Source organism: Rhinatrema bivittatum, chromosome 2 (assembly GCF_901001135.1).
Source record: "Rhinatrema bivittatum chromosome 2, aRhiBiv1.1, whole genome shotgun sequence".
NCBI lineage: Eukaryota > Metazoa > Chordata > Amphibia > Gymnophiona > Rhinatrematidae > Rhinatrema > Rhinatrema bivittatum.
Window position 1 is genome coordinate 572255679 of NC_042616.1, and position 13226 is coordinate 572268904.

The 13226-nt window shown below is 40.0% G+C and overlaps 1 protein-coding gene across 3 annotated transcripts in view; it reads left to right on the forward strand.

Moving 5' to 3' along the window:
* Positions 1 to 13226, forward strand: part of AFG3L2 (AFG3 like matrix AAA peptidase subunit 2) — a 145365-nt gene that overhangs the window by 77509 nt on the left and 54630 nt on the right. For all 3 annotated transcript variants that reach the window (XM_029590959.1, XM_029590958.1, XM_029590960.1), the window contains exons 9-10: positions 5701 to 5838; positions 11951 to 12104. In XM_029590959.1, coding sequence (XP_029446819.1) covers positions 5701 to 5838; positions 11951 to 12104 — 292 coding nt within the window. The remainder of the gene's footprint in view (positions 1 to 5700; positions 5839 to 11950; positions 12105 to 13226) is intronic.

The following is a 13226-nucleotide window of genomic DNA, read 5'->3' on the forward strand; positions in this document are numbered from 1 at the left end:
ATGTCGTTCCATGCTACAGACAACTGTTGTAGACACCCCCCCCCCCCCCCCCCAATGAAATGGGCGGAGACAGGTTTGGCGGTAGAGAGCACTGTTGGCCTTGACACTGTAGGTCTCTCCAATGAGTGATTCTGCTGGGGCTGATGCAGCTGGGCAGATGATGCAGGTACTGAGTAGATTGTCAAGTGCAATACTGCAAGTACACTGGAGGGAACCAGCAGCACTGAAGCTGCAATTATGGTTGACGGTTGTAGCCATAAGAAGAAAACTTCTGCTGCTGTTGAAACAAAAAAAAAAAAAAAAGGTTGAGAGAGAGAATGCATAGCCAATTTTAGATATTAGCTCACCAATACCTGTCCAGAAAGTGGCCATTAAGGGACATTCCCACCAATCGTGAATGTATGAGCCATCCATACCACATCCCCTCCAGCACAACCTGGAAGACCCAGGAGAAAACCTGTCATAGAAAAGGGGATACCAATAGACCTAATGTAATAACTTCACCATCAATTCAACTCCTCGCCTGCAAATAGAAATTTTGTGGACTTTCTGCCATATTCCCTTCCAATCTGCTTCATTGAGATCCAAGCTAAGGTCCCTATTCCATAATCATATCAATTCAAGAGGGGCCTTCTTGGCAACCAGACAGCCCAAAATGGCCTTATATAAAAGAGATAAGTTCTGTCTAGGGATATCCTTGCTTAGAAAAACCAACTCATTCAGAGAAGGCACAAAAGGCACCCAGCCCTGCTCTCTGTGGTACCGGAGCACCTCCATCAACTTGTCATGTAGACCTTTGGAATTCTCTTCTGTCATGAATTTCTCCCTTAAATCTGAAAAGGATTTATATTCAGTACCACCCTTCTGCCAGATCTGGCCAACAAACTTCATTCCTAATTTCCACCAATCTGTCACCTATATACAGAAAGTTTGGAGATGGAAAGAAGGATTTCCCCGAAGGGGGGAGAGGGTAACAATCCTACCCAAAGGAAGGCCAGCAGCCCTGCATACCCTAAGCATGTGAGACAGCAGTGGAGTGGCACTACAAATTCTTCTCACCCAAGTTGAATCAGCAGGATGCAGGAACAAACTAGCTAAATCCCTCCTCTCCACCAGCTTATTCTCCAACGAATACCAGAGATTACAGGTATCTCTATGTAGCCAAACCAAAATTCCCTGAATTCGGGCAGATCCAATCCACCCTCCTTCTGTTTTCTCCACAATGTATGCATCGTGATATGAGAGCATCCATTATGCCATATGAATTTGAAAATCATGCTATTTAGATTAGATAAGAAGCTATCCAGAAGATAGCAGGAAACATGCTGAAACATGTACATTAAGTGGGGTAGGATATGAAACGATTATTCTAGTCCCTCAGATCCTGTCTAATTTTGTCTACTACCGGTGCTATAGTAACCTTATACAGATCATTAGCATCTTTGGGAATATCTATACCCAAATACTTGATAACCATGCCAGCTTTTTTGAAACCATGAAAGCAAAACAGGATATCTGAGTCATTCATTAATCTAATAGGGGACACCTCTGATTTCTGAAGATTGACCATATAACTTGATAACCTGACATATTCAGGTATTAAGCTCAGCAAATTAGGCCTGAAAATCCTTGGATTAGAAAGAAACAGAAGCACATCAACCACATATAAAGAGAACATGCCCTGAACACTGCAATGGTAGGACAAAAGCCAAAGCCTTGATGGCCAGGTTGAACAGCAACCCTATCTGATGTCACTGGAGATCACAAAGGGTTGTGAACTACCTCTGTTGGTGACCCCCTCCTTCCTTAGGATGAAAATATAAAGCCATGACCCATGCACTAAATTGGAGGGATATCAAATATATCCAGGACCGAAAAAAGAAAGGGCCACTGCAACCTGTCCAATGCCTTTTCAACATCCAGGGCCACTACGAAGCCTTTCAATTTCTCCCTCTTGGCCAGCATCAGTATAATAAACAATCGCCGGCTGTTCACTGTATATTGTCTACCCTTAACAAACCCCGTTTGAGCCACATGGACCAAATATTCCAATACCGACTCCAGTCTCATGTGCAGGACCTTAGCCAGTATTTTCACATCTGCATTCAATAATAAAATTGGCAGATACGAGCATAGGTCCAACTTACCTTTCACTTTTTTATGAATAAGCACTATGCTGGCCTCAAGCAGCATACTATCCAACTCCAGAAAGATCTGCAGATGAGAAAACAGCCTTAACATTAAAGGAGCTAGTTTCAACCCAGAAATTTGTAGAAATCTAAGGAAAAGCCATCCAGCCCTAGGCATTTTCCACTGGGCAGCTGAGATATGGCTTTGAAAAATTCATCAGAGGAAATGGGAGCAGGCAGCCTGTCGACTTGGTGCTGAGAGAGACCCAGCAATGATAAAATCTGCGAAAAACCTCAATTTCCTAAAGGTGAGATGTCACATTTCCCTGTCCATTATGTATACTACCAATAAACCCCTTCACCGCCCTCTTGCGCAAAGAATGTGCTAAAAGTGCCCCATCTTATTTCCATGTTCATAGAACTTCTGTCTCACGAATTTGAGTGCTTTCTCTTATCTTCTGAACCTGGACACACTGTATGTCTTGTTTTAAAATACTAAGCTCCTTGTTTACGTGGGATGAGCAGATGGCCTTATGTCTAATCTCCAACTACCTAATGCACCATTCCCTACTTTTTCTCTGCTTATTGGCAAAACTGCCTTGAGGGTCTCCCAGAATGTCACCGGGGATTGAGTTGCATTCGCATGCACCAACTGAATATCTTTAATAGCTCTGTCATCTCACAAAATTGGGCTTGTCCCAGCAAGGAGGTATTACATCGCCACATCTTGGATAAATGCAGATCCTGAAAAACGTTCAGTGGCAGCAAGACCAGATGGTGATCAGAGATGGTACAAATCAAAATATCCATTGGTCTAGCCACTCTGCCAAGCTCAACTGAACAGGGCAAAAAGTCTACACTGCTGTAAGTGCCATGCCTAGGAGGGAAAAAAAAGTATAGTTCCTGACCAAGGGATACTGCACCCTCCATAAGTCCAGAAGCCCTAGCCGTGCTATGAGATGTCGCAAGACTTCAGTCATTGGCAACCCAGCCTCTTTTTTTTTTTTTTTTTTGTGTTTACGGAAAGCACAGGAACTCAGCAAGAAAACTGAGCAACTCCTGCCTCGACTTAGTTTCTTTGTAGCTGGGCTGCCTAGCCCAGTGTGTGCATTTAGTTTTTGTCAACCAAGTTTAAAGGTAAAGTCATTAATGTAATGATCTGGTTGCAAACTATACCAATACATATCACAGTACTCCAATAATTGCCCACATGGGAAAGACATTCAACATAAGGGGATCCAACTCGTGCTTTTCCTTTAATCCAATGTAGTGTATATTATTCAATGCAGAAAATGTGAAGAAGTTTGCTACCTTGGTGTGAGACAGGCCAAACATTTCAAGGCAAGAGGAAATTAACACAGATACAAGATCAAACACTACAGAGGAGACCAGGCCATCACCTCCGTGGGAGTGTGCTTTTTGGTACCAGACCACTGTATCAATGACCTTATGATCAGGATAATAAAAAGAAAATTTAAAACAGTCCAGGAATGCGAGACTTTTGAAGTCTAAGTGATCAGTCACTTTGGAACTGAAAAAAAAACTCAGTAAAAGACTTAGGTTTCCTATTACTTTATGAGCCATAAAATTATACTGCTTGTTATTTTCTCATCACCCATCAAACCGCTCTCACCCCTTCCCCTTCACCCTATCATTGTAATGCCTTGTATGATTCATTTATTACAGCCACACTACTTTATATTAACTAGTAATGTCATCTTTTGCTCATTTGAATTCTGGCCTGAAGAGAGTATTGTCTCTCAAAAGCTTGTCAAGTAATGTATTGTTGGTTCAGTAAAGGAAATGACATTACCCTGTCAAGATAGGACGACTGTCCATGTGGCTTTTATAAAAACCTGAATTGCTAAGGATTTTGGCCCATCTAGCTCTATATTTGAATACCTGGGTGAGCTGGGTGCAGAGATGGCTACCCGGAAAAAAAACACTGGATCTCAGAGTTTATTATGCAGTTGGTAGACTGAGTGCTAAAGAGGCCTGACATGCAGTTATGCTGGGAAGCATGACATCTGAGGAGGCCTTGGGGGGAGATTCTTAGTGAATGTATAGAAAGACGTGATTGTCAGGGGAGATTTCAATTTGACTGTTTCCCCAGCTCTTGATAGTTCTGAGTGGTGGATCTGCCTTGGGAATACAGAGAGTCAAGCTTAAATTTTTTTTATGAACTCTTGGGGACTAATCGATGTGTGGAGACTTTTTAATTCTTCACTTTCTCTTCTAAATCACGACACCAACTCCAGAATAGATTTCTTTATAGTGAGCAAATCGTGCCTGTTTGAGGTGTCTTCTGTGAGCATTGGGTCTATTACATGGTCTGATCATTCCCCTTTAGAGTTTGATGTTCCCTTTCACAAAAAGTCTTTAGGTGACAATTTTGGAGATTGAATGAATGATTCTTTTTTTGGATAATCCCCAGATGTTTGATAAATTGAGGCATGACTTGCAGAATATCTTCTGTTTAATGACGAAGATCAAACTTCTCAAATTTTGTGGGATTATATTTGTGTAATTTAGTGACAATTTGTGCAAAATATCTCCATACAATAAATCATGATGACCACCCATTGGGTATTTGTATGGTGATATTTTCCACAAATCATCACTAAATGACACACAAATACACATTTAAACTGGTATATGTTTATATTCATTGCCATTTTGAGGTGTTCACTTTATAGCCTATTGGTACATTATTTGATACCAGTGTTTAAATTTGATCTCTTTCCTATATGTTATTTTGGGGTTATATAGTTTTGGTTTAGGGTTTGGCTTCCTTTGGGATTGTAGATTAAAATCTACACAAGCAACATCTCTCCATTCTTCCCTACCTTTAGGATGTCTTTGGCCAGCTCTCTGTCCACTTGTTTTGAGTTGAAGGCCTGTAGACCAGTCCAGTGTAAATGGAAGTGCTATTCTTTTTTTAAGAGGGTACACAGCGCTTCTTACTTTCCCCGTGCCCCCTGCATTTCAGTTGCTTGGATATTGTTTTTGATATAAAGAGCTACTGCTCCCCCTTTTCTGTCATCTTTATCCTTCCTCTACAGGTTACAGCCCAGAATGGTTGATTCTTATTTACGAGACTTGCTGAACCATGTCTTTGTAATAGCTATGATGTCCAAGTCCTGCCTCCACCGTTAGGGCTTGCAGATCTGGAGTTTTATTGCCCAGAGTATGAACATTTGTGCTCATGGTTTTCCAGCTTTTTCTCCTTCAACATTCTGCTCTTCATGGTCATCTTTTCTGCCTTTTTGCTTAGGAGTGAACTATTGAGCTGATTAATTTTGTTACTATCTCCACCCACATTGGGACTAAAGAGGAGACTAGGAATCGAACCAAAAGTGGAAACAATTGAGGCAAGAAACAGTTGAACCCTTTTGTAATCATTGTAACAAAAGTGTAATAGTTTATTCACATGAGAAGACCTGTGAATAAGGCCCCCAAATCAGTGATTTGCCAGCATATCTAGATTTTAAAGTATGTAATGTGCAGTAAAATGTGTCTGTTCTAAAAGGATAAGCTGTTATTTGGTTTTTTTTTTTGTTTGTTTTTTTAGGGGGCCATTCTAACAGGTCCACCTGGCACAGGGAAAACTCTTCTTGCTAAAGCTACAGCAGGAGAAGCCAATGTCCCTTTTATCACGGTCAACGGCTCAGAGTTCTTAGAGATGTTTGTCGGTGTAGGTCCAGCTAGGGTAAGTGTTTCTCTCTAGCTCCTGACTATACCGTCCATAGTAATGGATTATAGCTGCACTTAATCTTTTATTTAAAGAGGTAAAAAAGGTGTAGTCCTTCATATTGGTCCAGCATGTAAGTTTTAGTGTTACATAAATTTGTATTTGTTCACCTGCAGTGTGTAAGTGTCCTTGTACATCTACAAAGCTCATCATGTTGGAGCTGTTCTGATCTCATCATGTCATTAATGCAATGCTGATTATTGTAAAAGAGAAGCATAGCACATGACAGTAAGTATGGATCATTTGGCCTGTCTAGTCTACCCAGTTTTGTTCCTGGCACAGTGCTATAGGTTTCTGTTGATTTTGGGGTTCTCTTCACTTTTTATGGTGGTTTTCTCTCTGTTCTTATCCCATGGGGTTTTTTTTATTTTATTTTTTTGTCCAGCAGTTTTCTGCTGCACTTAAGGGGTTTCCAGCTCAGCCACTTCATTAGGCTATGGCACCATAAGCCTTCATTCACAGTTGCCTCAATGTTTTTTCATATTTTATATTCCCTTCCCAACTTAACCCATTCATTGTTTTAGGAGTATATAAACACTATATCTCGGTAGATATTATACTACCCCAGTATAAGAAGTAGGCAGAAAGGAGAAGCAAAGGAGTCATATTTAACAGTCACTATACAAGTAAAGCCAGATCCAGAGCCACAAACATGCCATCTTAGTCTTCAAATGGTCAGAAACACAGAGCCAACATACATCTAGACCTTTATAGCTGGAATAACTTCAGCTTTTTCAATCATGCCAGCATTGGGTACATATTTCTTATTTATATCATGTAAAATGTACATTGTCAGGTTTGGATATGCATAATTCAAAAGCTCCCCAAATTAGCTCAAGACTTATTCATCCTTTGTCTCCTGAGTGCAGTTAGTTTATTCATTCTATATACACTGTGCAAATGCTGTACTACCGATAAAATAGGAGGGACATCAGGTTGTTTCCAGAAATATGCCACTTCACATCTTGCTGCTATATATATTTGGCTTAGTAAAGTTTGAATATATAGTTCTTATCAGGAATATTTAATAAGATGGATTTTGGATCCAAAACCATCAATATCCCCATAATGTCTGTGACCAGAGAGGCTATATCACTCCAAAATTTAACTATTAGTGTGCCCTTCCATCATATGTGAAAAAATATGCTTGTCTGCAAACATCCTTTCCAGCATGTATGTTTCATCCTTGGATAAAATCTATGCAATCTTTATGAATAAGGTACCATCAGAAAAGAATCTTATGGCTATTTTCTATTAAAGAAGCAGAAATAGATGCTCTTCCCAAACATAAGAAAGATAGATTCCACTCATCCTCAGATATAGCTCCCCCCAGACCTCTCTCATGCCACCACATGGGATGATTTAGTTTTTGTTCTTTTGATTTATAGCAAGATAAAGTTTGGAAAATAATCCCTTTAACTTGTCTGCATTCTGACACCAGCATTCTACAAATGATTTACCTATCTCAAGAAGTTTATCTATTTTAATCTATTTCAGAAATTGGCTAATATGTATATAAGCTAAATATTCTTCTGTAGGAAGATTATACTTCTCAACAAAATTCGTGAAACTGAACTCTTTCCCCATCTCCTAGATATGAACTATTTTTGTAATTCCCCAATCCCTCCAAGCTTTAAAAGATCCCAAAGGGAGGCAAAGTAAGAAAGTTCTATTGTGAAATACCGTATTTTTCGCACGATAAGACTCACCTAGGATTCAGAGGGGGAAAATTAAAAAAAAAAAATGTGTGCTAAACCGGCTCTGTCCACGGGCATTCAATCTGCCATTGGCTTTACTCTGGTACATAACACTTCTCTTAAATCTAGGAGGTTTACGCTTCCAAATATAGTCGAATACCCATCTTTGCCATAACCTGAGTAAGAGAGAAGAGCTATGATTTCTAACCCCAACTCCCTTAGGTATGTATCTACTATTTATGAGCGACCCTCCTGTTCATTGTTAGAAAATTAGCTAAACTGCCAAAGAAAACAAATCTCCTTTTATTCCAAACTTACACAGGGCTGAACTTAATACTTTTTGCATCTGGAAATACACAGGCAATTGGGGACACAGGCAATAAGAAAAACAATAGTTACAAAAACATATTTAGCATCCAGTGCTTATCAAATTACCATTTAATTTCTGCTTGTCTCACCTCTCTTTAGCCAAGACTTACTTTTGAATGCTAATAAGCTCTATCTAACTAACCCCCGAGGTAGGAAATGGAATCCAGATTCTTGCCAGGCGACAGGTAGTAGCCTATGTTCTCAGGCTGGTCGGTGGAGGTCCCTCCCTTCACTGGTCTCCAGCACAGATGCAGAGAAGACAATCATGGCCACCAAAATGACTGACTGTTCACTCTCAAGTCTCTTAGACCTTGTCTCTGAAATTCACCTCTGCCCAGAATGCATGGCAAAACAGGGGTGGAAAGCCACAGCACTCAGTCGCCTCCTTCTCTTCAGATGGGTAACAGTGGGCTGATGAGGGATGGCCCAGAGGGCTGTTAGCCTTCCCCCTTTCAAGGGCTCAACTATGCATAATTCAGCAGCTCATGCATAGTCAGGTGAATGCATAATTAAGACTTTCAGTTAGCAGACATTCTCGCTTTTTTTTTTTTTTTTTTTTACCAGTTCCTTTGTTTGCTCTGGAGTTCAACAAGCGGTCAATTCTGATGAATGACAGCTCTGATAAACTATGATCCCGGATGGATATTGAGGACCATAAAAGGAGGCCTCAGTATTATTGTAGGTCTAATTCCTACACCAGACCATCTTAGAGTAAATAGCTCAGGTGTGATCTTTCACCTGTAGTGATCCACTCGACTGTCTGTGGAGGCGACTGTTCCCTTTCCCCACACGCTACCATCTAGGAAAATCTCCTTTTACGGGAGCCAATCGTGAAGTTGCCTGTTGATTCTGATTGACAACAAAGCCCTTTTAGCCAAGAGCTGCATGTGCCTCGTCCAAAGTTCTAATTTTTGTAGAAACCCCCTCCATTGTGTATATTAAGCCAAATGGCTGCAGCCAGCGATATCTGACATTCTCCTTCCTCAAAAATGTCACTTTTCTTAGTTTCTGGTAGTGCTGCAAGGTGGCTTGCGATAGATCAGCAAAGATAGCCACATCTTATCTTTCCTAGGACCACAAAATGTTCTTTTGCGCCACCGCTGCTATCCTTTCTTTAATCAACCAATGTTAATCCACAAACGTGGGGGTATACCTAATATCAAGCTCTTCCAAAAACCCGCACTTAAAAATTGAAAATTTCCCTTCACTCTTTACAATATGAATTTTATTTTTGTTCCATTTTAAATGTTCAATTCACCTATGTAACTCACACTTACATGTGCAACCCAGTTCTTGAATGTGTGTTACTTTTATTTGAATTTTTATCTATGCTTTTTCTTAAAAAAATTTTTTATAGGTGTGTAGTGATGCTTCATAAAACTCAAGGACCGTTAACCATTAGCGCCTTGATCAATTTTTTGGTTTAATCATGAGCACCACCATTTAATTTTTAATTGATTCCTCAAAAATACTTTTTATTATTATTGTAATTTTTTGTAATTTTTTTTTTAAAAGCTTTTCTTGTTTATTTAAAAGGTAAGTGTGAAAACACTAAAAGTCAAACAGAGGATGTCAGATCGCCAACCATTTAAAACTGGAGCAAAAGATCCCAGATAGCACTTATCTTAGCACTTGAGATCCTCAAAAGGTCGTCTTTCGGCGGCACTTGCCCCAACAAGGCCAGGTTTCGATTACTCTTCATCAGGGGAAGCCACTCTAATGCTGCACACTGCGATAATGTTTCATCTGTTCTTTCAAATGTTCTTTCAAACTTGTCAAGAGCTCGTGCTCATGATTAAACCAAAAAATTGATCAAGGCGCTAATGGTTAGCGGTCCTTGAGTTTTATGAAGCATCACTACACACCTATAAAAAATATTTTTAAGAAAAAGCATAGATAAAAATTCAAATAAAAATAACACACATTCAAGAACTGGGTTGCACATGTAAGTGTGAGTTACATAGGTGAATTGAACATTTAAAATGAATCCTTTCTTTAATGGCAAAATCTTGTTATTGCATCTTATTGGTCCACTTCTGATTCAGCGCCCTGTGTGCTCTGTCCAGTTGCACTGGTGTATCATCCACAACAAAATCTCCTGTGGCACCCAATAATAGAAATTTGCATAAGCACTGAATCACCACAGCACAATTGTTTTCAGGGCTTTCAGTGATGCCCCTGAATCTCAAGTTACTTTGTCTGGAGCAATTTTTCTGTCTGCTATTTTCTCCTTCATGGCCATGTTTTCCGATGCTAATTCTTTTCACTGTAACTGGAGCTGCTCAATGGCCTGCACCTGCACGTTTGCCTGATTATCAGTTTCATCCACCCTTTGACCCATCTCAGCCAATTCCTCCCAGATCTCAAGTCAGAAGTTTCATAAGCTCTGTTTTATAACCTTCTGGAGCTCACAGAACCATTCTCGAAACTCATTTCTGGTCAAGAGATCTTAGGCCGCATCAGCAACTGTGCCACTCAGGCCCACGTCTGGCAACACATTTTTGCAATCTTCCATTTCTCCTCGCTCACTGCCAGCTGTGTTGTCTGATTTATTGTAGGAAAACTGGTGAAAATCTACTACCTCATTCTTGGACAACATTGCAAGGAGATGACCAGCTTCAATAGATAGTTTCAGGTCCTGCCAAGCCACAGATGACCACCATAAAATGCGGGTTCAGCGCGGGTGGAGAGGAGCCCCGATTCTAGGCTGCCATCAGGTCAGCTGACATCACTTCCTCTCTGCTAAAACCATTTTGCCTTAGATCCTGCAACCCTCTGAATTCAAAATAATGCACTGTCCTCTCCACTGATTGATATGTGGTTATCAGTCTTCTCCCTGTTTCCACTTTTATGAAGAGGGATGACATCTGCCTTTCTTTTGTCCTCTGGAGCCACTCCTGCCTCCAGATGAACAGAACTGTCAGTGGAGCTGACAGATCCCTGTAGTGTTCTATCTGGCCCCATTGTCATGTTCATTTTTATATTTTACTAGATTCATAGAAATCCTCTGCTCTGCAAATGGAGTGATATCTACTTCTCTACTGTATGCACCCCTGCTAACTATTGGGGATCTTTCTCTAGTTTCTCCCTTTGTTCTTTATTTCTGCTTTTTCTTTGTAATACACTATTCAACCTTCCTTTTCACCTGTTTTACAATGCCACCTCTGCATTTTCTGCTTTCACTGATACCTGAAAAAATCGTTTTGCTTCATTTTTCTTTAATGTGTGCCTTTGCTGTCCTGACTACCTTATTTACATACCTCAGTTTTTCTAGATGTTTTTATTTGTCCTATTTTCTGAAATACTTTTGAATGCTAATTTTTCTCTCCTATCTTTTCTGTCATCTCTTTTGTAGCTGACACTGCTGTTTGTCATATTTCCCTTCCTAACATAAAGATTTGTTGCCCTTACAAAAGCTCCTTTTAGTTTGGCCCACTGTACTTTTACTTGACAAAGATCTTACTACACTGTCAGCTCTTGTTAATCTTAACAGATGTGGTATACTTGAAGCCTGAAGCCCTGACCTATGGGTGACCCATCTCTGCCTTTGCTCTTATACTAAAGCACACTGCTCCCTCACAAGTATACAGGAGTTTGAAAAATGGACTCTCTTTATCCCCATATTATCGGCACCTTGATTTGCTGCTGTTCATACTGTACCACTACATTTAAACAAAAAAATACACCAGAAAGAAAACCACTTCTACCTAAGACATCTAACTCTTTGTGGAGCATAAAACACATTTTTCCTGAAATTGAACTTGAAATAAAGTACAATATTTCATGTAAGTGATCTGTTAATGGGAGAAAGAAGGTAACCTAGAGGAATGCATTTATAAGTTAAATGTTCCATTGATAGGTGTTGCCTATAAGTGGAATCCACTACCCTTTCCAGTGTCCAAGATTTAACTCTGCATCTCCCCTTATGAAGATGTACAGTAACATCAAGACACAACGTTTTAGGGCTAGGATATGATCGCTTAATAATGTGTTTTTATTTGAAGGTCCGTGACTTGTTCGTGATGGCTCGTAAGAATGCCCCTTGCATTCTCTTCATCGATGAGATAGATGCAGTGGGGAGGAAGCGTGGGCGTGGCAACTTTGGAGGACAAAGTGAACAGGAAAACACACTTAATCAGCTGCTAGTGGAAATGGATGGTAAAGAAATCCTCCATATTCTATGCTTCTCATTGGTAAAACAGGCTCTTTAGAATGTGAACTATATTAAATGAATATTCTGGTTTAGTTGCATTGTTTTTTCCTGTATTTTAAGTGAAAATGGATTGATCGGTTGACTGATAGATTTCATGGATTTGTGTTTGCAAAATGATGAAATCAAGAATTGAGTTGATAGTTTATTTAGGTATTTAAAATAAGGTTTGCCTTGCCTGCCCTCTGGGCATTTTAGTAATCATTTCTATAGCTCTACTAGATGTACACAATGCTATACAGACAGATATAAGAGAGGAGTCCTTGCTCTTTGGAGCTTAAATCTAGTCAAGAAACAGACAAGACAAATGGGAGTATTTGGAAAATGCATGTTACAGATAGCCTTATCAGTGTTAACCATGCTATTAGGAAGAGCCAGAGTTTAAGGTGTAAAGAGCTGCAGAGTGAAGGCACTTGCAAGTAGGAGAAGTTTGACCTGTATGTGGAAGCAGATGTGGAACCAGCATAACCAACTGCAATTATGTGTGAGCAAGATGTCACTATGTTGGTGCTGGACTACATGGGACTCTCTCCATTCACCAATCTTCCAAAATAGGGCATCAGTTGTTAGAATTCCCTCCCCACCTTCATCAATATTGCTAGCATCAGACTTGTTGCAGATGGAAGTACTTTATACATTTTAATGAGGATTCAGGGGAGGCAAGTTCTACTTTTATAATGGTGCAGGTTTGGTTCCATTAATGTAAGAAATGGGGAAAGAAACTTAGGAGTGACTCCTTAGGTGTGACTCCAGAGGTATCTTTGTAAAGGTGGGGGCTGGGTGTGAATGGGATGTAAGAGTACTGTTTGATATGTAAGGGGCAATATCTGGGAATCTATTTTATACCCTTACTACAACTACACACTTCTATATAGTACTACTTGACATACAAAGTGCTGTACAAAAATATGAGACTGTCTGCTTACATTCTAATCAAGAAAAGCATACAGGGCTAAATAAACTTTGGGAATTCCATTTATTAAAATAATGGCTAAAAATTAAGGGGCGGATTTTCAGAGCCCTGCTCGCCTAAATCCGCCCAAAACCGGGCGGATTTAGGCGAGCAGGGC